Source organism: Haemaphysalis longicornis, unplaced genomic scaffold (assembly GCF_048455015.1).
Source record: "Haemaphysalis longicornis isolate Haplotype H1 unplaced genomic scaffold, Haemaphysalis longicornis Haplotype H1 scaffold_2, whole genome shotgun sequence".
In the NCBI taxonomy this organism is placed as follows: domain Eukaryota; kingdom Metazoa; phylum Arthropoda; class Arachnida; order Ixodida; family Ixodidae; genus Haemaphysalis; species Haemaphysalis longicornis.
In genome coordinates this window covers 46,253,613-46,280,492 of record NW_027526295.1, presented here as the reverse complement: position 1 = coordinate 46,280,492, position 26,880 = coordinate 46,253,613, and the positions used below count along the sequence as shown (strand labels likewise).

General features: G+C 45.5%; 1 protein-coding gene across 1 annotated transcript; it reads left to right on the top strand.

Annotated features, from left to right (window-relative positions):
- Nucleotides 1-4,087: 4,087 nt before the first annotated feature.
- LOC144167089 (uncharacterized) lies at nucleotides 4,088-25,018 on the top strand. Its single transcript, XM_077696476.1, has 4 exons — nucleotides 4,088-4,232; nucleotides 5,724-5,791; nucleotides 12,636-12,722; nucleotides 24,870-25,018. The coding sequence occupies exons 1-4, from the start codon at nucleotides 4,141-4,143 to the stop codon at nucleotides 24,992-24,994; spliced, it is 372 nt and encodes a 123-aa protein (XP_077552602.1). The 5' UTR covers nucleotides 4,088-4,140; the 3' UTR covers nucleotides 24,995-25,018.
- The last annotated feature ends 1,862 nt before the right edge of the window (nucleotides 25,019-26,880 follow it).

The following is a 26,880-nucleotide window of genomic DNA, read 5'->3' as shown; positions in this document are numbered from 1 at the left end:
GGGGATCGAGCCTGACGCATTCTCTTTCGGCGTACCACATCTCTTTGAGTTGTTTCAGAAGCATCGATGCCACCAGGTGCCGGAAGCATCGATGCCGGAAGCATCGATGCCAGGACGTGCAATGGTATCATAAAATTCTGCCCGTCAATAACTAACAAACTGGCCGTCGTGTTATATTGTGCGGAGTGGTTCTCTATTGAAACAAAAGCCTGCCGAGCAGCGTTTGGAACTTCCCAGAACCAGACTTCTTGACTTTGTTCTTTCCGGTTTGTACCACCGGTTCAGATTCCCCATTTCAGAAAATGAGTCACGGTAGTACAAGCATACGGCGTACTCTATTTTGTCCTAATACCTCAAGGGGATTTGCACTGGTGAACGCAGGACCATTTTCAAAAACCACCAGGTCCGCGAAACAATGTTGAGCAGATGCAATTCTCAGGCCCGAAATCGCAGCTTCTGCAGATATGGATGATACTGGGAAATTGTTTCTACGATTGGAAAATGTCCAATATGATCAAGAATGTATTAAAAGATTGTGTACCGCTGAAATGGTCCCAGAAGTCAATCTGATACCTCCACCTGAGTCACTGTAAAACCGCCCACGGTGTCTGCTGGGCTCGTTGTGCAGCTTGTTGTTTAGCCTTGGACTCTACGCAGCAAGTCGGGGTGAGGGTGTAGTACCGTCACGGTGGTTGAGCGTTACAGTTAGGACGGTGCAGCGGTAAGTTAAAGAGAACCGAACAACACCAATATGCCTAGGGGGTCGAAGGCCAACAGGTCTACGAAGAAGTTTCCAAGAAACAGAGCCATACTATCCGGGTCATCCGCTTAGCCAGCACAAAATAAATTCATCATCACCGTCAGTGCGTCTGCACTGACTGCCGGGCAACTGCCTGTCACATAGATCCTCAATTAATGCGGTTGTGTGCTAACCGCGACCAATTTCTCCCTGCGACCTTCTGCATCTCATCTTTCCATCTTACCTGCGCCAGTTCCTGCCACGCTTGCATTATCTAGGGATCCACTCTATTACCTTAATGAGCAACAATTATCCTGCCTTCGCATTACATGGCCATTACAGACCCATTTCATCTTCTCAATTTCAACCAATACGTCCTTAACACGAGTCTGTCCCCTGACACACTCCACTCTCTTCTTGCCCCGTAATGCTACTACTATCATCTTCCGCTTCATTACTCGCTGAGTCGTCCTCTCTTTAGGTTGTACCCTTTTAGTGAACCTCCAGGTTCACTAAACCTCCATAGGCCACGTGAACCTCCATAGGCCATGTTTCGACCACTCTGAGCGCGTTCACACGGATCAATTTAGTAGAAAAATGAATACAAAAATGCTGTCCTCTTCTCTGCATCCTCGCCCATTTTCTGTGGCGTTTTCGTGTGACGCCAGGAGGAGATGAGCTGGCAATTAGTTGCGCTACTCCATGGCTCGCCGACCTTCCGGCAGAGTCAGTCGGCCCAGAGTTTAGTCCGCCGGCCGCCGACGGGTCGTCGCAATTCGCTCGCTCAGTTAAAACTAAGGCAGAACACGTTTGTGAATGGAAGATTGTGCCTTTTTTTACTTTGCTAGTTTGTACACTGTATCAAGCTCCAAGTCCGGGTCGCTTCACACAAGCTCTGCACAAGTGCGCATGAGTCGCGTGGCTGACTGGTACGCTAGTAGGAAAATCAAATGCCTCTTGAAGGCGGGAGACGAGTCAGCGAAGTAAATATAGGTACTAAGGAAATAAAATTGACGGAAACCTTTACAGTACCATGCAAAACTAGGCAGCAGGAAGCACTTTTTTGCTAAGGGTTTTGATTAATTGATTATAGGTTTTAATGCGCCAACGTAACGCAGGCGATGAGGCGCGCCATAGTGGAGGGCTCCGGATTAATTTTGACCACCTGGGGATATTTAACGTGCGCCGAAATCTCGTACGCAAGTGCAGTTTTGGTTTTCGCCTCCATCAGAAAAGCGACCATCGCGGCCGTAAATTGAACCCACGACCTCGTTCATCTTGCACTGCGTAAAAAACACACGGGACACGAGTAAGAAATAGACACCACAAATGCTGTCTTCCCGTCAATAACTCTTCTTCCTCAATAATTCCTACTCGTGTCCCGTGTGTCTTTTAAGCTGTGCAAGATGAACGTATTCTGACTCGCCCAGATTCCCGCCGCGACCTCGTATTCAAGAGCGCAACGCCTTACTCTCTGAGCCACCGCGGCGAGTTTTTTGCGCTGGGTGAAGAAGCAGAGCGGTGAGCAGCACGACCACCCATCTGCGAACACTTTGCCATTTAAGAAATGCAGTCGCTAGAAGTTAGATATTGGGGAAGTTTGGGGGATGCTTACTGCACGAGCGCATGACAACAAATAGTCCCCTAAGGTACTGGAAATGCTAAAACTAAATAAAAGTATAAACTTGTTATTCATTATATACCTGATATATCTAACCTCGGAAGCGCTGCCTTGTGGCCGAATGGTCTGAAGCGTTAGGATTATTGTTTTGCAAGTCGCAAATTCGAATCTCCCAGGGTACATGATTTTTGAGTAAGTTGATTTTTTGTTTGCGGCAGATGTTTTCTAAACTGAGTTCACCATTTTTGGGCCGTAACCTTCACTGATCCACGAGCGAGTTCGCACAACGCGCGCAGAGAGACACTGACGCGCTCGGGAGTTGGCGTGCTTTTGGCGTGCTGTTTCCACAAGCACCGACTACTTGCGGGCAGTGGGCACAGGCCAGAATTAGTAGACCGTTGGCCTGTGCGAACACGCTTTTTACGATACAGGCATGCGTGAGGCAAGCTCCGAGTAAGCGGGAAAAGCACATGGCATTTGAGAGTCTGCAGTGACGCGGAGGGAGTTCATCCACTGCGTAGGCCTCGGCTAGTGATTGCTACCATTCCAAGCCGTCCTGGGAGGCTTATCTTAGGCATTTTACAGCTGACAACATGGTCGCAGGATCGGGGTACGACGATTACTGAGATATCGAGAATGCCCATCCAACGCTGCCGTCGGATGTAAAGCATGTTGTTTTACAGAACCGAAACCGAAACTTGTTTGAATGCTAACTTTGGACATCGTCCAATCACGGTGCCACCTCCTTCCTACGTTACAGCCTTTAGTTGGTGCGGCCGCCACCGACCGCGCATGGTAGTTTTTCTTCTGTCCCGCTTTTTAAACCAATTACCGACTTATCAACCCGATAAACGATGAAAAGTGTGGTAATTTGAGACAGTCTACTCAGTGCAAACAAAATCGAGAGCTTGACAATTCCACTTCAGTGTCCTTTTGAGGGACAATGGTAGGCTGTCTTTCCTTAGCCGAGAATGCCTTGCAACTGCCCTCCACACCATTCTTATCCTTCTAATTACCTCTGCTTCTTGCTTGGGATCCTGGGTCACTACTTGGCCTCAGTAGATACATTTGCTTACCACGTCCACTGCCTCGCTATTTATCTCAAACCGCTGTGCTCTCCCGACGCTATTGAGCATTACTTTAGTTTTCTGCGTAGTAATTTTAGGGTCCCGGATTATACTGTGCTTGCCTAGTGCGGTAATCATGCGTTGAAATTTGTCCCCGTTTTAGCAAGGCAATGTCATAAAAAATCTGAGGTTACTGAGATCTTATAATCGTTAAGCCCACCCCTTCCCAATCCAATGTTGAGAATACCTCTAGCAAAAAATGCTGCAACTAACATTGGGGGTGTTTCTTTCTCGGACGTCCTTCCTTATAGGTATTTTACTGCTCTCTTTAAAGAGGACGCTGGTAGCTGTGCACAAATTGTAGATATCGCTTGAGTTCTTACGCAATGCTCGTCTACACCCTACCGAGGGAAATGTTTTCGCAAACATTTCCCTTCTACCGAGGAAAATGTTTTCGCTATCTGTCAAGAGTACACTGGTTTGAGAGATTGAGAACCATTGTTCCCTTTTCCTGCTGTGTCCACCTGCGGTGGTGCCAGGCAGGTAAAACGCAATCCATTTCAGCGGCGTGGGGAAACGCGGCATTTTGGTTAATGTTGTAACACATTTTAAAATGTTGACTTAATAAGTTACCGACGAATATTTCCGCGCAGGCAATGGGGAGGCTGCCAGAGCTTTTGGCAGCCTATTCGTCGACTAACTGTTCATCATACATGTGCCTCAATACCTCCCTAACTCGGTACGACACAAAGACCAAGCATTTGTCATACTTGTGGAGCTTCGTGGGGCTCGAAAACAAAATGACGTGAGTCGTAAAAAACATGTTCATTATAATTATGATGCTAAGTACTGTTAGTAGCGAAGGACGATTTATGGTGAATGCTTCGAGGTAGCGTTACGCAATATGCGGTTCTGGTTTAAGCGTTATGGCAAGCGTGACTTTGAAAGACTTCGGAGCACTGCGCACGCGCCGTCCTCCGCTGTGAAGTGGCACAGCCCGCGGTATTATTCTGTCCACCTCTGAAGGTACGCATACGGTAGGAGGGTGTTAGAGTGTATCAACAAAGCTGGCTGAGTACTGGCAACAGGCGCAACTTTATCATTTAACGGCAGTGCCTTTGCCAAGCAGTTTCGGGTTGAGGGAATTTTTTTTATTTGTTAATCTAGAACACATAGTTAGGTTACATCTGTTACGTTGTGTTGCTCTACTGAAAATGAACATTTGTGCACCCCTGTTTTATTATCTGTAGCATATCAAAGTAAATAACATTTTGGCTGCGACAGTGGCGCTTGCGTGGGGCCTAACCCACGTACGAATGCCCTTCCAATGTGTGTCTTTGAGCAAGCAAAAGGCTTGTCACTGACCTTTGGCATCTTTAGAAAGTGTACTGGCGCTTTCTTAACGTTAGTGCCGCGTTGACACTACACAAAAACAGGTACATTAAACACGACTTGAACTTTTAGAAGATACCTTCTGTATATAAAGCGTGAGCAACCTTCTGGCCTATATCATTTTGTACTGTAGGGTATCTTGAGCCTATCAAGATGAAAATTTGGGCGCAAAATTTTATTTATGAGAGCTTGTTTTTTTACATTCTAATATTTTTGAACATTGAAGAGCTCATGAAAAACAATAACGCAAGCTTATATTGCGACATCGAAAAATTTTGGCGTTTTATGTTTATTTTTCATTTTCAAAACAATACCATATTACGTATAATACTTCATAAATGTCCTTGAATCAAGTAATAATCAAAGTGAACAGCACGCAGGTGTGGAGTATTTCGAGTTTTCCAGCCTGTGACGAAATGAAATAATTATCTCTGTTGAGATAAGCGCTCAACAGTTGTATTTGTAACGATGCGCAAACAATACCTTTATAGAAAAAGTACACATCAAAACTTTAAAAAAGAAAACAGAAACGTTCATTTGTCTTTTTCCTGTATTGTGTATGGGAAACTGTATTTCTCTTACAATTTTATCTCAAGCTGGGGCATGGGTAGAACTTGTATCACCCAGCATTTTAGTACTTGAAAGTGGAAAAATCGTCTAGAGCTATTTTCGCGGTCCTCATAATTTCAAAAACTTCCATGACTTGTCATTTAGGCATAAGTGCAAACATCCTCTTCAAGCAGCTTGCATTTCATTGAGCGTTTGTACTGCTTCCCGTTCCTACTTTCTCCAAATAGAACAAAAAACCCGCTGACAAATGTCTCTTATATTCAAGCGGCAATCTGTTAGCTGCGTACAAACTTTGCAGTTAAGCTTTTCTCCTTCAATTGTATTCCTGCCACAGGAGAACATCTTTGTTCGATGTACATTACGATAGCAGTTTGGACACACCGTGGTTCAACATCGACGGGGGTAAGTAGGCGCTCCAAAGCCAAAATTGCATGCCCAAATGAGAGATACCTCCGCCAAATATTTTTACAACGTTTGAAAAACTACCAGAGTGATTGCAGTTACCATAACTGTTCATCCTTATGTTATTTAACCAGTGACCACCAAAGATGCATCCTGAATGACTCAGCACATCCAAGCCAGAACTGCGGCGGTTTGTGACGTGTACATTCACGAAGCAACCTTTTGTATTTTCTCCATTCGCTCACTTCCTGAGCCGGCATGCTGCTTCTCCAATATTTTTCTTAGCAGGTATTTTAGCTTTGATATGCCAAATCAAATAAATTGTGTATATGACCAGATGCGCTGTATAACCTTGCAGAGCTCTTCCACCTAGCACGAATGCCTTGCAATTGCCCCTGTCGAATCCACGACGTTTTAGGATCTACGTCGCTCTCTATGTCTATAGAAGGGCGCCCACAGAAATGACGCCTGACTAAAGAAGCGCATAATCATAGCCGTCTTAAAATGTTTGCGATCCATAGTAGTATGCGGCTTGGCGAAACAACAAAGCTCGAACAGAAGGGAACCTTCCCACAACATTGCCATTCCGTGGAGGCCAATTATGTGGGCAGAACAGCGTTACCAGTGACACTCGCGGTTTGTTAATCATACGTTTTCTGACATGCTGCTGGAAATATCATTTTAATGAACGAACGAATAAGTGAGGCTGGTACTGTGTTGGCCATACATTGTGTAAGATGCGGCTGTACATATTTTTAATAAATGGACTAATAACTCATCTGGCAGGACACCCGCTGATATATAGAATTAAGGAGGCAAAGGCAATATCAAGGCTCTGTGATAATTGTGTCGCATCCCTGTCACTGGCGTTAGCAACAGCTTTCTAGGACTGACAGCTCTCTCTCTCTCTCTCTCTCTCTCTCTCTCTCTCTCTCCCTCTCTCTCTCTCTCTCTCTCTCTCTCTCTCTCTCTCTGATGATGATGATGATGATTTCTATTGGTTTCCCCTTTGTATCGGGGTGATGACATGTCATCTTACCAAAAAAGACTAATATACCTATGTTTTACACTTTTGGTTCAATACTAGCGCTGCTTAGGGCAGGCACAAAAAGCTTATTAGGCACAAAATACTTTTTTTTTCTGTTACAAGTGGTAACTGTCCTAGGCAATATTCCCCTCTCTGCTTTTCGTCCACCAGCATTCTAATCTTCGTTTCGTCCCCTCGACAGCCTTGAAGTTAACTTCCTCTGTGATACCTTTAAATCCTAGGGCTTCTGACAGCCCAATATTCCCTTCATGTAGATTTGGATGGATACCCTCACATTCTAGCACGATGTGCCGCATAGTTTCTGTTTCTTTTCCGCAGACCACGCATACCCCATCATTTTGTGAATACTTCCCCACAAAACTCTTAGTTCGCAGGCAACCTGCTCTAGCCTCAAAAAGCAAAGCACTGCCCTGGGAATTATCGGAGAAATTTTTCTTTCTGATGTTCATCTTCTCAGCCCTGTACATCTCTAACGACGTTTTGGCTTCCATTTTTTCCCTCCATTTATTCGTTTCAATCTGCCTTGCCTCTTTTTTGGTTACCTTGGCTGTTTTGGATTCCCCACTGTTCTTTCCGTATTTCATCGTTAGCCTTCTAGTCTTTCTTAACCACTGCGTGTCCACGCTTTTCAAGTATAGGTACCTAAAAACCTTAGCTGCCCACCTTCGTTGATCCATTGCCCTCTACTTTATCCTATCACTCCCCCTCTACTTCCCTTCTCCTGCACAGGGTTGTATGCAGGTGAACTCCCTGCCGAGCTGAAAATATCCCCAGTCAATTTCCTTTCCTTTTCCCGTCGCAAACCACAACCACCGCCGCAAATAAATAACGGTGTTTCTTGAAGGCAGCATAACCTGGCTCCGAATTTGCTCAGCACGCTGCGCGTAGTTGTTGCTCTTTCAGCATAAAATGTAGCACAGTTCTATAATTTATTCAGGTGGTAGTTCCACTGCGTCTGCCCCTTCTCTATCACACCCGTCTTTTGCGCTTTGTGCTCAAGTAAAAAACTCAGCCTTCATAAATCTTTAGGATGATTCATAGACATCAAAGCTGATCATCCCTACATAAGGCACCCTGAGCCTTTGGCAGAGAGGACCACCACCGGAAGCGAGCATAAACATCCCCCATAAGCATCCCACATTCTGAGTCAAAACGCTTTTGCTCAACTCTTGCTGCTGGGCGACACGATCGCCATACCAGCACATAGCTCTGAGCAAGCCACAATGCGCCCGTGGCTATTCATCCAACTGCATACCAAGAAAATATGGCAATGCATCTCCAGACGTCATTCGTATCGAATTAAGTACATATTAGCAACAACGCGTGTTCACAAATCTAATCAACATTTTCTCTATCGCTGACCATTTACTGAACGCCTTAATAACACTGCATTCCAGAAACAATACTGAAACGTGTACTAGATATTCTGTTTCTAGCTATGATGTCTGCATACATCCCACAACTAAAAAATAACTTATTGCAGAGTTCCTAGACACCGCGGAATTTCAGGCGGAATTTGCTGCGGAAGGAACACCGCACAAGCACACATGTACCAAGCATCAGTTAACAAAACCCAAAATCTCTTATACAGTTGAAATTACGAAAATTCTGGCAGCGAACGTGGGAAACACAAATACAAAAGATACTAGTCATGCTAAAACCAGTCATAGGCAAACATGACCCTGAAAAATAAAGCAGATTCTTTGAGGTATTCATTAGCAGACATAGAATAACCCACACATTAGCAACGCACTCGCACATTTAATGGTGCAAGAAAATACTATGCAAGCAGTGTAGTGAACGAGTTTCTGCAAGGCATATTTTAATTGAATGTAGGGAGTTGGACCAAGACGACGACGCCTTTGTGATGATCCATCTAGTTTTCGAATTTTATTGCATCCCTCACTGATTTACCCGAATACACAGAGCAAGAATGAGACGTGGGCGGAATAACACAGGTTCTAGTGGAAGCCTCTCTTAGCGTACTTCTACACTGGGTTCTTGGTCGCATCTCCTAGCACTGGTGAAATCACACGCCCTCAGGAATGAAGAAACTTTTAAGGGACTCGGGGTGGAAGCAGCTCCATGTTACTCTTGCCCGTGGATCTGTTTGAGCTTTGTTTTTTTTTCTAGTTATTCTTGTGCAATGCGTTTTTTATCACCTCATTTGGCCACCTTTTTGTTTTAGAATAAGGATCTTTTGCGCACACTTAACTATTTTAACTGTACCATAAGCACACCATAAAAAATTCTGTAAAATTTTTCTCATTGAATGACCAATCAATATTTTTTGGCGCACTTTGGAAATCAGTGTCATTGCGAGAATGAAGGCCAAATACTACTACTACACTAGCGACACGCGCTGCTGAGCACGAGGTCGCGGGTTCGATTCCCGGCCGCGGCGGTCGCTTTTCTGATGGAGGCGAAAAGCAAAAACGCCCGTGTGTACGAGATTTCGGCGCACGTTAAAGATCCCCAGGTGGTCGAAATTAATCCGGAGCCCTCCACTACGGCGCGCCTCATCGCCTGCGTTGCGTCGGCGCGTTAAACCCTACAATCAATCAATCAATACATTAGCGACACACAATATGGGCAAAAAGAAAAGTTTACAGCTTGTTATCAGTATGGCTGTATGGCATAAACCAAGCCATAGCTCCCAACTTCAGAGCACACCTTTTGCGGCAAGTGCTGGTGGTGACAAATTGTGTGGTTCCAGCAGCCAACTGCCAGAGAAAAAAAAACTATCTTTGTCAGCAATAAGTTGCAAATAATTACAACCTAAGCCTTATTTCTTGGTATCGAGGCAATGAATTACGAGATGATTGCAGAAACCACTACACTTGAACCGGAATTGCACTAACCTCTATATGACGAATTCTTGGATATAGCGAAGTTTTTCAACTCCCCGTTGCCACCCCCATTGAAGCCGACTTGTTTGCGACCTCTATGTAACAGAACGTCACTGCGGTTAGCCTTGATGTAACAAAGTTCGCGGGATGATCAGTCATTGTTATTTTGCACACTTCTGCTCAGAAATCGGGGAGGGGGGCAAGGTGAACCTGACTAATTTAGCGAATACTAGCAGTGCCGTAACGAGTGAGCAATAATGAATACTTCTCGAATCGACTAAACACAAAATTAAAACACTAAACACAAATGATGATGATGATGACGACGATAATTAACGGAGGGGTTAGAATCATGCTGCGGATAACGTAGCAGTCGTGGTTCTGGTTGTGTAGTGTGACACCATACTTGCTAGCAAGAATAACTGCCCTTCACTTTTTCTTTTCGCCCACACCACAAACTACCGTGCGTTCTCACGTGTGAGTGCGGCTTAGGCTCCAGTTAACGTAATTTTGCGGTGTTAGGCCATCCTTTCGGCTTGCTGTCGCGCATCTTCACTTCTATCCGTGGTATTGGTTCTTCGGTGCTGTATGCTTCTGGTAGAAAACGAAAAGCTCTATCGTTTCAAGAAAAGTGCTCAGTTTTAAATACTGTCTTCTCTGGAGAGAAAGTGGAATGATGATGATAATAATCACGGTATCCTCGAAGTTTTTGGCATGTACCCACACGCGGGGATTCGCCAGGGCTAATTCAATTGCTGAAATTCGCGAGGATCACAAAATACTACTTCATGACCCGAAAGAACAAGGCCGTAAAATGAAACTTCGTTATGATTTAAGCCCGAATTACCGATTATTTCTTACCCTTCAGTACTTAAGGCGTCCTGAAGCAGAAAGAAAACCTTGAATACTAAAAATATATCCCTTTTTTGCATACCCCAAATTTATGGCGGTAAGAGATAATATAAGTGCAACCGATAATGTCAACCCCAAACGCTGAAGCGGGTCTTTCAAAAAACAGCTTTCTAGCATCCGAGAAGCGCCGACCAGCGAGAAAATAAATGTTCGATGGTTTCCGAGACATGGCAGCGCATATATAGTTCCGTAGGTGAAAGCCCTGTTCTAAACAGATAGTAATTTGGTCTTGGAATCCTGCAGCGCAGCTCGGTGAAGGTTGCTTCGCATTGCCGAGAACCACTAAAATGAATATTCCACCCAAAATTTAAATGTTGATAGTGCGTTTGAACGAGTAGCGTCTAATTGCCAATAACGTCGTAATCTTGAAGATGCAAAAAGAGCCAGATGAGGTATGCCGAATTGAATGGCAGCTGCAACAGCCAGATTAGCTAAATGATCCGCAAGCTCGTTCCCCCTGATGCCCGTATGTTTCCGCCTTGTTTGAAATCCCAGCTCGTCACCCTCTTAAGTGCGGTAACGATCATCAAGTACGCATAAAAGAACCCTTTCGGCATGATTTTTTCTTGTAAAGCGTCAAGGCGCCCCAAAGTATCAAAAAGAAAAAGTGATACTTAAGTTACGTTTCTTAATACGTTGGTAAGTGACCGTGGTTTTCTGAGGCGCCGTGTAGTGCCAAAGCTCGACCAAAAGCTTCCCAGACGCAACACACGTAGTTTATCGCTGTAAAATCAGCCATGAAGGGTTTCACCCACGAAGGGTGAAATTACCTTCACTACTTTCTAGTGCTTTTGCTTCGTTTCTGCTTCATTACCGCGAGCCTTAACTAGAAGCCTGCATGTAACGAAAACTTGGATATAACGAATATCGTTTCATCCAGGTTTAACTGTAGTGAATGAGTTGTTAGTGACGATGAACATCAGGTAAAGTCAGAGGGTGACACCCACGATCCGCGGCCGCATTGACGCATTGATGCATATTGCCTGCACCCACGTAAAAGCGAACGCGATAAGTAATGGGAGCCCTCCAAAGGTTCTACTGTGGTAAGACGTTTTTGGCTGCCGTTTCGCCTAAATGAATCGAGGCATCATAAGGACAGAGTGCATTCGCGATTTACGGCCGGAGATTCGATTACTGCAAATTTATTTGACTGTGTACAGTGAACGAAAGATGATTTGGTAATAACATATGCAGCAGCAATGTAGGATCACGCACTTTACAGTATAGTTGGTTCTTCGAAACCACAGCGCTGTAGGATATTGTGATTGCCACTTTGAAATGCGTTAAGTCTGACATTAGGAACCACAATTCTTTATTGCTATCCCGGTTGTTGTTCCCAACCTTGATTTAACCAGGCATATTTCGCCCACTCAGCGACCACTTTGTTGACGGTCGCTCCGTATTGCTGGAAAGGAAGCACAGAAACCATGTTATTTTTTTCGGACGTTTAGCGGTTTGCTTTGCACACACAACCGCCAGATATTTGGTGCGCTGCCATAATATAAAACCTATAGGCAGTATTCATTTAAACCTTTACCTGTAAATTTCTTCGCTTGGCAACACGGGAAATGGCCATAGACATTGCCGCTGCGCTACAAACATGGCTCAGCGTGTGCAACTGCGCCCGCAGGCCGAAGAAAACAAAAATAGTGGCGTGCATCGTGTTCTCCGATTCAACCCGATTCTCAAAGGTGGTGCCAACAGAGATGTTATTAATCGCACTGACATTGGACTCGAGGCTTTACTTTGCGTTCGAGGGTAGAGTTGGAACGTCCAATACAGAGCATGCGCTTAGCACGGACAAGTACCGCCATCTCGCGGAGCCCTCCGTAACCAGTAACGGTGCACTCTCATTGTTGCCTGCATGCGTTGCGAGCCTCCGAATACGAGCAATAATTTGCCAGTAAGCTAACGCCACCGATTGGATGGTATGTTATATCAGCGTAAGTACATATTGTAAGTTGAACGCCGATAATACATGTCTTATTTTAGGGTTTCTTTGAAATAAATAAAACGACTTATTTCATTTTTTCAGACAGCTGCCATAACTACACTGGGCACGTAAGCTACAGCGACTATAGGACGTGCCTTGTTGGAGTACTTCCGTACTATCAGGACACCCGTAAGCAAACTTTCCTTCATACGTGGTAAAGAATATTTACTAACAGTCGCTGATGGCCGGAAATCTCTATAAAATTGCTTAGTTTAGGATCTGAAAAAAATGTAAATGGAGTCGCATACCGAAAAATTTTCACGGGGATGGTGTAAAAAGACGGAATGGGGGGCCGGCTTTACGACATCAGGAGACTAGAAAAAACTCAAGAATCGTTAGTTTTTTTATACTTACGAAGGTACAAAAAACTTGAAATTTTGTTGCAATTTTGAACTTTGCCAGGCTAATGTTGCTGCAGGTATTTTGAATTCCCAGCAGTGTAATTGCGAATAAATGCTGGAAACTTCATGCTGTGTACTTTCACGAATTCCGAAAATCTCCTTTTTTTAGGCTGTGTGATGCTGTGTGTTCATAGGTAGGTATTTTAAAACTACGACATCTTGCGTCGCGACAGTATCTTTGTTCTCTGAGAGATATACAAGCCGTTGGCTAATCGCGTCGCAACGGGTGTGGTAGTGTCCCCTGCTGGTGAATCAGCCGTAACAATTGGATGGATGTTCGATCGCGTGCGGCAATGTTGTTATCCCTTGCTTTTTTTCTGAGGCGTACTTCAATTGGTTTCGCGGCATTGAAATAGACGCTTAACTCGCCACCGCACTCGCGACCGTGCTAATCCTGTTGCGATTGCACCATTTTCTTGTCAATATTACTATGCCTGAGACACCTTTCCAATCTCCCTTGCGAGCACAAGATAACGCTCGCATTGTAAACTCGCTTTGCCAATTAGCGCTTAGCATGCTGACATTACTTCAACATATCTTTAGTGGTTGGTTGGGCCTCTTCCTACCGCCAACTTTGTCTCTTTTTCTTCAACTTTCCAAGCACAAATATTCTCTATTACGTAAACGTGTTTTGTGCCCTGGTAATTTTGAGGGTGAAATTCTTTTTGCAGGGCTTAGTATATGCCTCTTACATACGTTTGTTAGTTCAAGGCGCGAACGCAATGGAGTCGATGATACAGTCGACGTTTAATAATACGGAGGAAAGAAGAAGTTGAAGAAATATGACGCGGGTCAGCCATTATTGACACTGCAAACAATCTTGAATATTCTAAGAGATATACTAATCGTTACAATCCTGCTCCTTGAGTAAGCCCGATCGCGCGAATATTGAACATGGGACCGTAAGTGGAGTATTAAACAGTTGATGGCCTTTGCAAATTTTGAGGCTCTTGGACACCGCGGGAGCTGATCTTGACCTACGTATTCCTTGTCGCTGCTCGTCAGGTCCCCTGGGGATTCGTTGACCGTTTTGCCTGACTCAACGCCCTTTGTTGAAGGTGCAGACGACGACACATGCCATAAATCTTCGCGGGAACTTTGGCGCTCCAGAGAAGACGACGAAGAAACCGCTGCACCAGAGAAGCACAACGAAAGCATCACCACCTCACAGCGCCTCCGTTAGGCGAAATCCCACTCTAACCAGCAATTAAGGCAACCACGTACTCAGCTACTTTCCAAGCGGAAACAACCCTCTTGTACAGAACGATTAACAGATCGGAATGTTCGCGCGTAACAATCCAGCCCTCAATCAAATCAGCCCGTACACTTTTGCAAACTGCATTTCGTTTAAAGCAAACCACGTGTGGAGAGAAGTGCACCTGAAGAGTTGAATCAATGAAGCTGATAACATATCAGTTCTGAGCCGTTTCATAAAAACGGGCGCCATAGCACTTTACAAAACAGAATAAATCAAGTAGAGGAACCTATTTACCTGGTTAACACGTAGGAATCTCCCCCGACTACTCCTGCAAAAAGGTTACTTAGAACGTCATTATCGTCGTGAAACCTGGTCAAACAATGGCTTTCCTTTCTCTTACCAACTGTGAGCCTCCCACGTACTGAAGACTTTGGAAGTAAGGAACCCTGTTAATAACGTTTGCGTCAATGAAAGCCCCTTTCTTTGTGCACATTGGAGGATTTTAAACAAGGTTCTACCTCTACAAGGAGACGGACGGGTTTTATACGCCTTTTACGGACGCCCAGAGCAAGCGTTTCAGCCTGGAATTACAACAGGGCGCTCAATAGAAGTACAAGTCGAAGTGTGCACTCTGGAGAGAGGGGAGCACGTCAGGGCAGGCGGGGAATGCTCGCAATGGTTTCTTCAATAGTTTTTTCCACCATTCAAACCAAAGAAAAAGCAACACCAAGCCAGCCAGTGTCACTGCACAAGCTGGGTGTCAACATCTCGCTCCAGACTTGAGGGGTTTTCCAGAGACAGAAACGAGACATGACCAAAATACAGCTCCCGTAAGAGAACACCCAGCCCCAAGTGAAGAGCCACAGAAGATGCCACAGCGGTACAGGTAAGTTAGGCTCATATGATCTGTCCACGTGCTCATAATTGACTGCTTTCCTAAATGTCCTCATGCATGAATTTCTAACGTAGCTTAAACGACTGAACGTGCCTTCTCTTGCTCAGATCAGAGAACATCAGGAACACAAATACCATATTAACCTGTTTGGGCTAAAGGAAGATATAACGCAAGGGGCAGACTCCAGGACAGAGAAACGCAAGAAATCCTAACACCCCGCACCAAAATCCTCGCCAAAACCGATTTCAGAAACAGCTTACCCTTGTGCCAGCCCGATAAAGTTTCCGGTGCCACACGATACTACGCAAAACCCCTAAATCGTAAAGCAAGTGACTCTAATGTTAAAGGATTTTGCGGAAGGATTCGACAAATAAGAAGTCCCAAGAAATACAGAAAGTGCTTGTGACTCCCCGCCAAGACATGGAGCCCTACAACAGGCCAACATAGCGGAAAGAAGATGCCACCTCTCAATATTGCAACTCCCGACAATGGGCGCACACCTTCGCAGGGGCCATATCTCATCATTAGGTGATGGAACGGGGGGGGGGTGAAACAAGAAAGAGGACAGCTCATTGGCTCAATAAGTTGCCTCGGTTTAGGCGTTACCCTATATCATTACCCTTCAGGAAATCAACTACCCGGGTTTATGACGTATGAATGCGGACCCGCCAGTTCTATCGCCACGCTAACAAGCAAAGAAATCATATCTATCCAGCATCCACTCCACCAGTCGGGCCAAATCGGAATGCCTACGCAAATGATCTCGAGGAACGTTAAAGTGACGTGCAGCCTACAATTATAAAAAAAAATATTACCTTGACCGAGACAAAGTGCCAACCTCTCTTACGTCATCAAGCAAAAAATGGGACTTTATTTCCTAACCCCTCCGCATAGTGGAAGATTTCAACGTGGAACACGGTGGCCTGGATACAGCTACATGAACAAGGTAGTAATTGCTTTGCAATCTATTTTTGAACCAGAAACTATCACCCTGCCGACAAACCCATACACACCCATGCAAATAGTTCAGTTCAGCTCAGTTTAATCAATGTAAATATCTAGATAGGTATACAGGAATTGGGATAAAATTAGTTAAACATGACTTAACTAGGGCCCAGATGATTCATGGCGTGGCTTACATGGCATTACGTACCATCGAGAACCGTTTCTTCCCTGGCAAGTTCCCTGATCTCACCAAGACAAGTTACCTGATCTTACCAACCCTACAGGGAACTTCACAACGATGTGGTCTCACTGAAGAGAGAACCCGAGAAGCAACCAATTCATCCTAGGCACGGTAAAATTTGGATAAAAGTATTCTATACCAACGTTCGCGAGCGAAAAAAGCAAGATTGACTTGACACTGCAACCACATGTGATCCATCCCTCTAGAGAAATAGGCCATCTAATTTCGCGAGGATATCGATTGCGTGGCCAAAAAAATACATACAATTACTACTCGCCTCTGTTTATATCAAGGACTCCTCAACCTATGGGAAGCGACAAGAAGCCTCATCAAACTAAAAAAATAACAGTCCCGCAATCGCCGTTTGTGAAATAACATAGCCCTTCTACCAGAATAATCTGTGCAAGGAAATCTGGCTAGCCCTTTGCGACTGTACCCGGGACCATTTCAGTATACCAAAGACCTAGGCACTGCTCAGAAGCCTCACACACCCTTCACAAATCAAGACCGAAAGAAATCATACCAGCAAAAAAAATCCACCCTCACTCAAGAGATCCCACTGCCCTTTATGTAGTACGTCCTCTAAAAATATCTCCCTGTTCATAGCAAAACAGCATTACCATCGTTCTTTGGATAAGCACATCAAGGCCTGGATGAAGACATCAAAATTAATGTAGTAAAAGCGGCACTGAAATACATCAGAAGCAACAGTGCCTCAGTGGTGGATGACCTAACAAACAAGGTTCTGGGGAACATGGATGATGATTCCATTATCGACCTTAGCGGTAACCTCAACACACTACGGAGGTCGAGCAAACTTAAAGGATGGAAGATGGCAGAGGTGTGCCTTATTCTTAAGCCTCAAGGATTTACGAGCACAGCGAACATATAGCCTTTATCACAGACGCGAAGCCTGCGATAGCTACTACAACATCGAATGGGCGCCACAGTCCATATAGACAAACACAAGGAAAGAAAATAAACGACACAGCACTGATCAATCCAAAAGCTCCTTGACTAGAGGCGTTAGAGGTAGAAAGGAAGGACGTTGACGGTACCATGAAATAAAAGACGTATTGCAGAATGGCTCTTGTTTAGGCGTGTTAGTGCATATCTGGAAGAGATTCGGCTTGAATTTAGGCGAACACAGGAAGAAACCTCATTCAAATTCGATTATGAACGACCTCATACACAAGAGACTCATCCTTGTGGAGCGCATCATCTATAAACGGGTACAGCACAACAGTGAACAGAACATGTTCACACATTCCCTGTGGGCATTTCGAAATCACCCATCACGCAATATTCCTCGGAGACTTCTTTTAAGGGTGCGTGCTCGTGCAGCGAGAGGGCAGTGAATGGATGTAGTTGCTGGCTGCGTTTGCGCATTCCATTAAAAACACGCCATATGCGTGTCAAAGGTTGCCTCGCAGTCAACGATGCATAGAAGCTCCTCCAACGTTGCTGACGTAGCTTGTTTAGGTGGCGCCTTACATGTCTTTGCGCTCGTCGGGAAGCTCGCAAGTCTTCCATACTTTTGGTTCGCAACGCCTTTCGCTCCGCTCGTCTTCGTATCGCACACAGCCTTTGATACTCGGGATCATTTTTTGGTATATCGCGGCGCTTGCTTAGGCTGCGGGTCGTTTCCAGCAAACAAGATGCAATCGTGTCGACGAGTTCGCCGTCACCAGTCTGAGCTGTCACACATCTACTAGTAGCGCTAGTAAATGCGTCCCAGTTCGTGCAGCTCACCTTCTCAAGGCGCCTTGATTGACTTCTCTCAACGTCATCAACGCCTTCACCACGACTTATGCGTGTGTCTTGCTCTACGTACTCTGGAGTGTCGGAACCAGCCCTTGACCTTCCTTTTACAATTGATGAGCTTTCTTCGGCCATCTTCGATGTGAATAAGCGCTCCACACCAGGCCATGACGGCGTCAGCTATGAGGCCATAGCTCATCTGTCACAGCCTTCTCAGTTGCGCCTTTTGGAATTTTATAATTCAATATGGCAAAGAGGGAAAGTGCCTCCGGAGTTGAAGCTTGCAAAAATAATACCACTTTTAAAACCTGGGAAAGCGCCAACAAGTTACGCATCTTTCCGGCCTATTGCTTTGCTCAGTTGTGTTGGGAAGTTAATGGAAAAAATGATACATTCAAGGATGATCTGGTATCTTGAGAGCAGGAACACTTTCCCTCAAGAAATGAATGGCTTCCGTCAAAACAGATCTTCTATAGATAACATTATCGCTTTAGTGTCTTCTATTGAAGAGTCACTCAATTCCGGCTATACACCAACCGCCATTTTCCTGGACATCAAAGCTGCCTTCGACTCGGTCTTTCACGCAGCAATCCTTGCCGCTCTTGAAGACCATGGTCTCGGAGGCAGAATATACTCATGGATAGCGGACTACCTTGATGGACGGCAGCTTTTTATGTCTACTCCAAGTGGCCCCACATCTTACTACGCTGTGGAAAAAGGTGTGCCACAAGGTGCTGTATTAAGTCCACTGCTATTTAACCTAGCCCTTATTTCACTCAAGAGAGTCCTGCCCCGTGGAGTGAAAATCACACTATATGCAGATGACATCTGTATCTGGTATGCCTCACGTTCTCGACGATCTACGCAGCAGCGCCTACAGAAAGCCCTCCATAACATCTCTAGCTATCTCGCAGCCCGTGGCCTTAAGCTGTCCCCAGATAAGAGTGTAGCCATGGCCTTCACACGAAAAAAGATGGATCGTTATCCTCTGATTCTAGGCGGCCGCGCACTCTCATATGCGTGAGTTCAGAGATTTCTGGGAATTCTAATAGATCGCAACTTGACCTGGTCACCCGAGGTTAAACGGTTACGGGCCCGCATTTCTTCGGCCACTCAGGTTTTGAAATGTCTTGCGGGTTTGCGCTGGGGCAGCGATTGTCATTCCATGGTCATGCTGCACAACGGTTATGGGGATGGTGCGCTTAGGTACAGCCTCCCAGTCCTACAACGTATATCAGACACAAGCAAGAAGAGTCTTGAGGCAGCAAGGAACAATAATTTACGCATATGTCTTGGGCTTCCGAAGGGATCTTCGAGCGTCGGAACCCTTGCTGAGGCACGTTGCTTGCCTTATGACGTGATTAGAAAACAGGAGACTCTCCGTGTGCACCTGAGGCATCGGCTTCACTCAAGCAATCACTTTTTAAGTCGCGTATCCTCAAGCTGCTCGAGCTCTGGATTCGCCCAAGCAATTGGCAGAATACCCCTGTTAATTCCAAACCAGCCGAAACAAATAATGCCTCGAAATTTCCCTCCTTGGAACGTTACTCCTTTACAGATTCAATGTCGCATCCCTGGAATTGGCCCCAAGAAGACAATGTCCCATACTGAAATACTACATATTGTGCTAGAATACATGTATAAAATGCATTCGGCTAGAACACACATATATACGGATGGATCGTCATCCCCGCAAAGCTCTTCATCTGGAATGTACGTGCCACTTACGGGTGAAATGTTTTCATTTCGTCTGGAGCGACCAACATCATCTACAGCGGCTGAGCTATATGCCCTTAAAGAAGCGATTGTTTACGTCTTACGCCACCAGCCGCGTCAGTGGAGTATATTTACAGACTCCAAGGCAGCTCTGCAAATTCTGTCAAGGAGGAGCAGGTCTTCCCCTCACCATACCGCAGCCGCCGATATCTCCTACCTTCACCACCTCGTTTGCATTGCTGGACACACTATAAAATGGCAATGGATACCTGGCCACAGTGGTATTATTGGAAACCAAAAAGCCGATGAAGCGGCCCGTATGGGCCTTAACCACCGCAAATACCGCAAAGTGTACTTTACAAAAACAGACGCTTCCACCATGGCCCATCGCTTTGCAGTAAGTGAAAGAAACCGGCTATGGCGCAGCAACGAACCCAATAATGAAGTATTTTTGCACGCGATTTACCCTGATTTGACATCAAAACTTCCTAGAGAGCTCCCTCGTAGGCTGGAGACATTATATCATCGCCTACGACTGAACTCTGCCTACACCAACAGTTACCTCTTTCGCCTCGGACTGACGACCAACCCTTACTGTGATAACTGTTCTTCCATAGAAACCGTCGAACATATCTTATTAGAATGTGTGGCCTACTTGGCACCAAGATCCCGTTTTTTTGAAGATATTAAACGCCTAGATCAAGGGCCGGTAACTTTGAAGACCATCTTAGGACCATGGACTAGCCCATCGAAGCAGCGTCAGGCCCTAAAGAGTTTGTTTTCATATTTGGAGGACATAGGCCACATTTCAAAATTGTAAATTCTGTAACACAATCTAAAAAATAGTCCGCCAAGCCCGCCAAACCACGCCAGTGTTTTTTTTTTGCTTCTTCGTTTTTTTTTTCTCTCTCTTTTTTTTTCTCTTTTCTGCCCACCTCTCTCTAGGGCCTGTTCTCCCTACATCCCCGACCCCTAGCAGAGAAGCATGTAGGTGATCACAAACGCCGGCAAAACTCTCTGCTTTTTCAATAAAGAGCCTTCTCTCTCTCTCTCTCTCCCCCATCACGCAGGACATCTTTCTTCAACTTTTCTGTTTCCTTCTTCAGAACATCCTTTTTATTATTCTGGAAGTGGTTATGCTCAGAATCGGCGGAATACCAAGACCGCCATCTTTTCCCTACATTTTGAAGCGGTGTTAGACGTTATCAGCCACCGAGCCATACTAAAATAACTAAATCGCCCTAAATGATTTCAGACTTCCTCGATGGCCGAAAAGCCAATGACAAGGTAGGAGACATTACCTCAAATGCAGTTTATCAGGGCAACAAGGGCACACGCTCCGTTTCTTCTTTTTAATTTCTACTAGCACATCCACGCTCCGTTTCTTCTTTTTAATTTCTAATAACACGTCCTTCATCACCGGCCTCTCAACGCCCACTGCAGGGCAAAGGCCTCTCCCATTATTCTCCAATAACCTGCTCCTGTGCTAACTGCGAACAATTTATCCCTGCAAACTCTTTGATCTCATGTGCCCATCTAACTTTCTGGCACCCCCTTCGACGCTTGCCTTCTCTAGGGATCCACTCTATTACCCTTTATGGACAGCGGTTATCTTGCCTTCGCATTACATGCCCTGCCCACGTCCATTTCTTCTTCTTAATTTCTACTAATATGTCTTTACATTAGTTTGCTCCCTGACCCACTCCGATCTCTTCTTGTCCCTTAATGTTACACCTATCATTTTCCGCTCCATTGCCCGCTGAGTCGTTATCAATTTAAGTTGAACCCTTTTAGTGAGCCTCCACGTTTCTGCCCCGTAGGTGAGTGCCGGTAAGATGCTGCTGTCATACACTTTTTTCTTCAGCGACAATGGTAGTCTGCTATTCTTATCTGAGAATGTCTGCCATAGGCACCCCACCCCATTCTGATCCTTCTAATTATCTCTGCCTCATGGCTGGGATATGCGGTCACAACTTGGCCTAAGTAGATATATTCGCTTACCACTTCCACTGCCTCGCCACCTATCTCAAACCGCTGTGCTGTCCCGAGGTTATTGATCCTTACTTTAGTTTTCTGCATATTAATTTTAAGGCCCGCGGTTCTACTCTGTTCGTCCAGTGCGGAAAGCATGCTTTACAATTCGTCCCCCGAGTTACTTAGCAAGGCAACATCATCAGCAAATCTGAGGTTACTGAGGTATTCTCCATTAACCCTTACTCCCACCTGTTCCCAATCCAACGCTGTGAATACTTCTTGTAAACATGCTACGAATAACATTGCAGAGATTGTGTCTCCGTGTGTCACACTGTTTTTTATACACATTTTGCTGCTCTCCTTACGGGGGATGGTGGTACATGTGGACCCATAGTAAATATTCTCGAGAATTCTTACATAAAGCTCCTCTACACCCTCGTTCTTTAATGTCTGAATGACTGCTGAGGTTTCGACCGAATCAAATGCATCCTTATAATCTATGACGAATATATAGAGAGGTTCAGTATACTGCGGGAACTTCTCTATCAACTGATTGATCGCTTGATAATGGTTCTTTATTGAATAGCCTGTACTCCACGCTGTTTGTTCTTTAGGGAGACCGACATCTGAGGTGGCAGAAATTCTGTTCGGGTTGAGCTTGGTTAGTACCGCGTAGGCGATTTACAGTTAGCTGATTAGCATGAAAGCCGGGCTCATGACCCTTCGTGTTAGGAGCTGCCTATATATGACTTCCTTCTCCCTGCTGAGCCCTTTACAGGGAGGCGGGAGCGCACGTCTGGCGAGCCGATAGGCCTTGGTTATCTCGTTAATGCTGGTAATTCGGTCTCTTGTACTGAACCGCAAGTGACCACCGCTCGACCCGGCATGGCCCGTTAGTTATTGCGTGTGGCTTGTGTGGTTTCGTTACGGTTTGCGTTGGTGTCCTACACTTCACCTGCGTGTGCCAGAAACCACTCTATTCTTGCCGTTTCCAGGTGTCTCGGTGTCTCGTTTTAAACCTTCGTCGCAGAAGCAGAGACCCTGCCTCGGCCAAAGTTCCTGATTGCCTGCCGCCAATCGCTCAGGGCAGTGCCGTAGTACGGGTGTTTGATTGCCAGTGCGATGGCCACCTCTTCGGCCTCTACGGGTGTACTGATCGTCCTGCTGGCCTCCGCTCTGACGCTCCCCCGGCATCGATAACAACCATGGCGAAACCTCTTTCTCTCGCATATTCGGCAGCATCCATCTAACGGGCACCCTTGTCACTTCGCCATCGCCTTGCGTCTGCCTTCATTGTATTCGGGGTGCACGTTACGCGGGATAGCGTCCACGCGAATTTTGCTCCTTACCTCGTCCGGGACGGGCGTCTTGGCTCGTTGTTGTTCGTGATATCGTATTCCCAGCTTCTCCAGGATTATCCTACCGGGCTGGGGCATAGCAAGCCTCTCCAGCTGGGCAATTTTCTGTGCCTCGGCGATTTCGTCGAGGGTGTTGTGGATGCCCAGAGTGTACAACCTCTCCGTGCTGGTGGATTCGGCAACTCCGATGGCCGTCTTGTATGCCCTTCGCATCACTACTTCGACATTGTTCTTTTCGTGAGCGATGTAGCGTTGAAGGTTCTGGAACCACTTCGGACGAAAGGGCTTAGGTAGACAGTTTCATACGAATACATACGAGAAGGGAAATATGATGCTGTCATTAGGGGCAGTTGCGGGCAACGACACTGCCGCTACCGATGTTCTCCTCACCTACTTGGCTTAGTTGGCCATGAGGCTTGTTTTTTGTCCCGAAGCTAAAATCGGCAAAAAAAGGGTAAATGTTTTTTCTTGTTCATGCTACACGAAATTTCTCATTTCCCCATGCAAATAATTGTTCTGGGGCCTAATTTTTACAATACCAAAACAAATTTAATTAATCTGGTGTATCAACACTGTTGTGCTTTTGTAGCTACAAAGTTCCAGCCTTTTGATGAAAAATGGCAAGGATAAGCCGAACGTGGCTGTCCGGTACATGACGGAATGCTTGCTCAAGCGCGGCTCGCCTAGACAGTGGCGCACGATTACCCTCTGGTATATATTAGCAAGAAACTCTATGGGCTGAGGAGCAAATCTTCGGCTTGTCTCGCGCCACTCGCCTAGGCTAGTCTTCATTGGAGTCTCTTGGGCTTTGGCGACGAGGCGGCGGTGATCGTCCAGTTCCGGTCTCGGCAGCGCGTGGCTGCCCGGCGCAGCTTCCTTATCCTTGAGGGCCGCGTCCATGCCGATGTGATGCAAAGCTGAGGCCAGCATAGGGATGAAACAGCAAACTCCACCAAAGGTGTTGCCTTGGAGCAACGCAAAATGAGATGTGCCATGACTAAAGATGATAATCTATTTACACTAGATACATGGCGGCCATGACAGAGAACGTGCTGCCTCCGCGCACACACATCTTAATTCTCAACGGTTTAGAACAAAGTGGTGTGTTGTACGGCACCTTCAGTGTCTTCTCGTTAAAACATGAAGTAATTTAGATACACATGCGCAAAGAGTCATTAAGTGGTTTATTATACGCTTTAAATTTGGGTGGTTACTTCAGCGACCCAGGTTTCTTGTGTGTTTGTGGAACCTGCGCTTTTTAAGACAGCAGGGTAATTTAGTTTAAGCGCAGGAACCCGGTCCCTGACGACAATTTGAGGGCGCAATTTATGAAGTCATGAGCCTTATCGTGTACTACAGTTACCGAAGGTTTGAAAAAGAGATCCTGCACCGGTATAAATGGGCCAAAGAGAGTTACATTGAGGTGCCCGACGTTGTGTATTTCGTTCCGATTCAGCACGGTGTGGTTCCAAATGACTGTGTGCTCATTTCTAACGCACCTTAGCGATGATAGAGGGCTGCACAGTTTGTGACTATTTAAGTGTGTTTTTCATATCACGTAGCATTCGGGCATTGTTCGCAGGTGACATACATCAGCCTATGGGTTTGGGGCTTTTTCGGCGTTTATGTAAGAAACCTCTTTCTCCCGTTTAGTCCTGACATTATTTATAATAAATCAAAGGTGCGGGCATTTCTCCCATATACGAAAGCTGAAATTGTATTGAATACTCCCTGATCAATTGTCAATCGCGCAGAAAGGTACTAAATTCATTTTTTTTCTTTTGCAGTGTGTATGCTATGGATTACGAAGTCAGTTGTGCAGAACATACCTAAGGTGTGCATGGACGCGTTTCGTGCTACCTGCGGCGAAGGATATCCAGACTTCAGCCAAGAACTCTGTCAGTACGCCTGAAAAATGAAGGATACTTTTGAAATATGTGGCATGAGTGCATTGTTTCTAATTCTATGCTGCTCAACGTAATAGAATAAAAGCTAGCAACTTGTTTTTCGAAAGACCTCATTATTGTGTATGTTTTGTGGTAACGAAAAACGCAGTTCTACACAGTTACCCATAAACTACAGGAAAAATGCAGCAGCCTGTTTTTCTCAACACGTCAATAATTGTGTATGCCTTGTGTTAACGAAAAGCTCCCCTTACAAAAAGGCTTTTTTTAGATTCTGTAGACGTTCTGTTGACATCCTACCAACTTTATTGTTTTTCTGCATACTCTTGAGTTCTATTGACAGTTGTCCGTAAAAAGTCTATTGAATATATGTTGACACTCGTCAATTGACTGTTGTATATTGCCGCGAACCAAGTATGGGTTCGTTTATTGTTTGTTTTTACTGCCGGGCCACGCCCGGCTGTGTTTTCTGCGTTCCAAACGAAGCGCGTATTACATTCTTTACGTTTGTGCCGCTCGGGCTATCACATTCAGATAAGCAGACTATTTCGCCCTAACGTCACTAGCCAAGAATAATCTTCTGTGATCTACAATGTTCTGGATGTGAATCGACGTTTACAGAAACACTTGCGCCGAAAGATTAAAGCCTGCAGAGCAGACGCCGGGCATTCTTGCGACGACAATCGCCTGTGCTAGTCACTTTGTTGACCGCTGCTTCGCCGCCTCTGTATTCTTTTGAGTTGTTAGGGGAGCACAAGTTCGCTCCAAACTACTTGTTTCTCCTTGAAGACAACTGCGCGAATTGAATTCGTGACAATATAGAAAGTCTACTTATTCTCCGTTGACATTTCTCTGTTGACGGCTTTATATAAAAGTGCAGGTAATTTATGTTGACATTTTAATTTACGAGCTTCTGTAGGATGACTAGTGAAAGTGTTCTCAGATGCTTTGTCGCAAGTTGAATTGAACGCAAATACCTGATTCCTTCGTCCTGGAGTCCGATTTGAATTAATTCATTTTGGTTTTTTTCTAAATACCTGGACAGGTTCACAATAATTCGGGACAAACTATTTACATGACTTTAACCAAATTACATTACTTTGTTTGAATCACGTTTTAAACACACACACACACACAGACACACACACACGCTTATTTCTCTCTCCCCCTCTCTCTGCAAGTATCTTCACACTTGTGCGCTTCAATAATAAAAAGTAGCAAAGGGAGCAACTTTCACTGTTCGTACCTCGAGCCGCACAGTTTCTCCCTCGGAACAACCAGTTCGTCCCTCAGCCGCTCGGGTTGGTCCTTCACTACTTCCTCGCTTTCACTCTTCACACTGATAAACTTGGCTAATCAGCGGTTCCGAACAAACGTCAGCAAGGGGCACCAACCACTCGCAACCCGTCGTCACTGTGTTTTGATTTGCGCAAGCTAAGTGCTACATGGTGTAAAGGAACGAAATATTTGCGTAAATATTCCGCGACAGACTGCTGGACGCGTCTCTAGCAACGGCGATAATCGAGCATCGTCCGCTATGCCAACCTAATCCGGCCGGCGCAGATGTTTTGGCCGCGCTCGACCAACCGCCCCCGGCGCCCCACCCTTTTTGCGCACCTCCATGAGAAACGCGTCAATCACTACAGGCAGCCAACACGCGGCGCCGGTACTTTCTTGCAAGCCGTTCCAGTTTTCCATTTTGTTTGCTTACAGCTGGCAACTATAAAGTAAACAAAAAGGTTTGCACAATCGTTTACGTCCCAGTGTTTCCCGGTATTGTATTGTGGAAATAATACTGCGCAGGTTTGTAAACATGCAATAAGAGGGACACCACACCGCGGCATCGGCATCCCGCGGATGGCGGCTATATATACATGAAGTGCACTGCTGAGAA